This window comes from Eimeria tenella, genomic scaffold (genome assembly GCF_000499545.2).
Source record: "Eimeria tenella Houghton genomic scaffold, Eth_scaff705, whole genome shotgun sequence".
Lineage (NCBI taxonomy): Eukaryota > Apicomplexa > Conoidasida > Eucoccidiorida > Eimeriidae > Eimeria > Eimeria tenella.
The window spans coordinates 1-3171 of record NW_013545826.1 but is presented as its reverse complement, the minus strand read 5'-3'; the positions used below and the strand labels follow the sequence as shown (position 1 = coordinate 3171).

General features: G+C 47.4%; 1 protein-coding gene across 1 annotated transcript; it reads left to right on the top strand.

Moving 5' to 3' along the window:
- Positions 1-1970: 1970 nt before the first annotated feature.
- ETH_00000910 (uncharacterized protein) lies at positions 1971-3162 on the top strand (the record flags this gene model as incomplete). Its single annotated transcript, XM_013380557.1, has 2 exons — positions 1971-2279; positions 2403-3162. Coding segments are annotated over 2 exons (1069 nt in total), but the record flags the coding sequence as incomplete, so codon positions are not given.
- Positions 3163-3171: the final 9 nt, after the last annotated feature.

Here is a 3171-nt window from a genome sequence, read left to right as displayed (position 1 = left end):
ATTAAAAAGTGGCAAAAGAAAAGATAAAATAAAAAGTAACTACTTGGAGCAGTGAAGATTGTGAATTTTGAATAATTAAAAGCGGCAAAAGAATATTCTAAATGGCATTTTATAAAACAAAACTCTTGCCATTAGCATCTTTGCTTCTCCTCTGCATTAATCCATAAAAGAATAAAGTTATTTGCACTTTCTGAAAATGAAAAACCAAAAGTAAAGTTATTTGCATTTTCTGAAAATGAAAAGTCCAAATAATATAAATATAAACTGAAAGAGCAGCAATGAACAAAAGGCCTCGCTGCTGCATCTTTTGGGTGTTATTTATTTTCTTTTTAGGCCCTTTTAAAGATGCACTTCTTAATTTTATTTTATTTACTTTGAAGTGTTATTTATTCTCCTTTTAGACCATTTCAGGTATTCAATTTTCATTTTAATTTAATTCAATTTATTTATTTTATGACCTTCATATCCCACAAGTCTGCACGAAGCTGCGGGTTATCAAAACTAATTTTGTGGCCAACGCGGGGACTCTGCGAAAAAAAAACTTCACCAAGATTTGGCCTTTGGTGCAAAAATGAGGGACTTTCGGCTAAAGAAATGTATTTTAAAGAATAAAAGAACAACAGCAAAACAAGGGCAAAGAAAGTGGCCAAAAAGGCCACCAGTTGAAGATCGAAAACGCAGAAATAAAAGCAAATGAACGAAATATTTAATTTGTGTTTATGTGCACCGTACTGCGTTCAGGTGTATGTACAGGGGCGTGCAGGTGTATGTACAGGGGCCCTTGAATTGCTCTTTTTTCACTTCTTTTTTTCCCCTCATTTTTCTCTTTAATTCCTCTTTTTCCCCCATTTCAAAAGACTTTCCACTCTTCAAAACCCGCATTCTGCAGCTCCAGAGGTCCACTTCAGAGGGCCTTTGTCTCAGAGTTTAACTCAGAGATTAACTCAGCAAAAGACTCTAGTGTTCAGTTCTTAAGACTCCATTTTTGAATAATTCAATTTATTGCCAAGTTCCCCGTGGCCCAGGGCTGCAGAGCCACTCGTGGGGGGCTTTATATTTCAATTAAAATGTATTTGGCGCTGCGGCTTTCTGCTGCAGCAGATTTGCCTCACAGGCAAAACTGCTGCAGCAAACCCGCTGCTGCGGATTCGCCCAACTGGCGGTCTTTTGGGTTTAAATTAGTAAATAATTTAAATATTTGTTTTTTATTTGCAAGTTGATGCAACATTTCACTCACTTGGTGGGCCCAGCCAGCCGTGGGGCCCCAGCACAAGACCCCAGCTGCTGCAGGGTGGTGGTGGTGTATGTACGGGGGTTCGCTGGCTGTGTCGGGCTTGGCAGTTCGTCTTGAGTTAATTAATTAAAGAAATGAATTGTTTAGTTTCAAATTAATAATGAAATTAATCAATGCATCCATTAATTGCGCTTTCCTGCACACAACCACCCCGCCTAGCCAGGGGCTGTTGCTGTCTCAACTTTCCGCCAGGGCCGAAGGCCTTCTCTCTGTTGGCTATTTGCGGCGACCAAGACAAAAGTAGAATTATAAAAATGAATTAATTATTAATTGGGGATAAATAAAGGAGCTAAGCCGCAGGCGCAGCCCTCCGCGGGCCGAAGCCAACATGTGACACCTCAACACCCCAGGTGAACATACACCTCAATTTTTTCCCGCCGGCTTTCAAAGTTTTTTTTCAAAAAGTGAATCAAAATAAATAAAAGTTGGCGCTGCTGGAATGGCCTCAAATGGACTCCGGGGGGTGCCGTTTCACCTGGCTGTGAGGCCAGAAGCTCGGAACTAACTGGCAAGCAGCAGCGGGAAACCAGCTAGACTCCCAGCTCTGCTCCTGTTTGTATCTTTATTCTTTTTTATTTTATTTGCTGCTTCTGCATTTGGCCTTTTATTTGCTGCATGCACTCCTTTGCTTCCGCCTGGCTTCCGTTTCTCGGGGTGTATGGACACCTCACCAGCCATGTCGCGCGCCAGCTGGCTCAAGGATTGGCTTCCTAGGCTGCTGCTGCATCCCTTTCGCTCTTCTCTTTCAAAGAAAAGGAAAGCTGAAGACAGCAGCAGCAGCAGCAGCAACGATGCGGTTAATCCGTTCAAGAAGCTGCGGCAGCAAATTCCATCGAGGGCACACGACAGACCTGCAGCCACACCGAGTTCGTTCTCTGCTGCTTACAGCTCACAGCAGCAGCAGCAGCAGCAGCAGCAGCAGCGGAGTGGAGTGTACGCGGCTCGTTCGTTAAGGGCTCATCAATTGACTCCTCTTGTTCACAAGGTGAGGAGGTCCTCCTCCGGACTTGTCTGCATTTGTATTTGCTGCTGCGCGTTTGCCTTTGCTGCTGCTGCTGCTGCTGCTGCTGCTTATTCTTTGGGTGTTTGTGGCTTTGCTGCGCCTCAGTGCCGAGACGCGGAGATAAACAAAATTGAAAAAGTCAAAACCAAACAAGCAGCAAACCGCGGGGTGTACAGACAGCTGCATTCTAAGACACAAGGTCTGCAGCAGCAACAGCAGCAGCAACAGCAGCAGCAGCAGCAGCAGCAACAGCAACAGCGGCTAGTGCCTCCGCTGCCGCTGCAGCAGCTGCAGCAGAATCTGCAGCACCCTCGACCTTTCCCCAGCTTACTGCCTGCTTCTGCTGCTGCTGCTGTGGAGAAGACGCAAACGAGTGTTTTATCCTGCAAAGGTCCAGCAGCAACTGCAGACACAGCAGCAGCAGCAGCAGCAGTAGCAGCAGCAAGCGGCTTCTCCAGTAACTCTGTCGCCGCACTGCGGGGCAACCGCCTGCGTCCTCTGCCCGCAGTCGCTGCTGCTACTACTACTACTGCTGCAGCAGCAGCAGCTGCTGCTGCTGCTGCTGCTCGGTCTACCTCGTCGCTGCCGCTGCTGCCGCGCATCTTTGCTGCTTCTCCTTTGAGGAGCCGCAGCACTTCGGCGTTGCCTCTGTTGGCTCCAGCAGCAAACAGACCCCCGGCTCTACTTCCCCAGCAGCAGCAGCAGCAGCAGCTACAGCAGCAGCAGCAGCAGCAGCAGCAGCAACTATTTCTTGGGCGGCAGCAAGGGCAAGCAGCAAAGCTGCAGAAGAGCAGCCGAAGTGAGGCGGGCAATGCACAGCGACCTCCGAGACCTCTCGAGTGCAGCAGTAAAAGGTACAGCAGCAGCAGCAGCA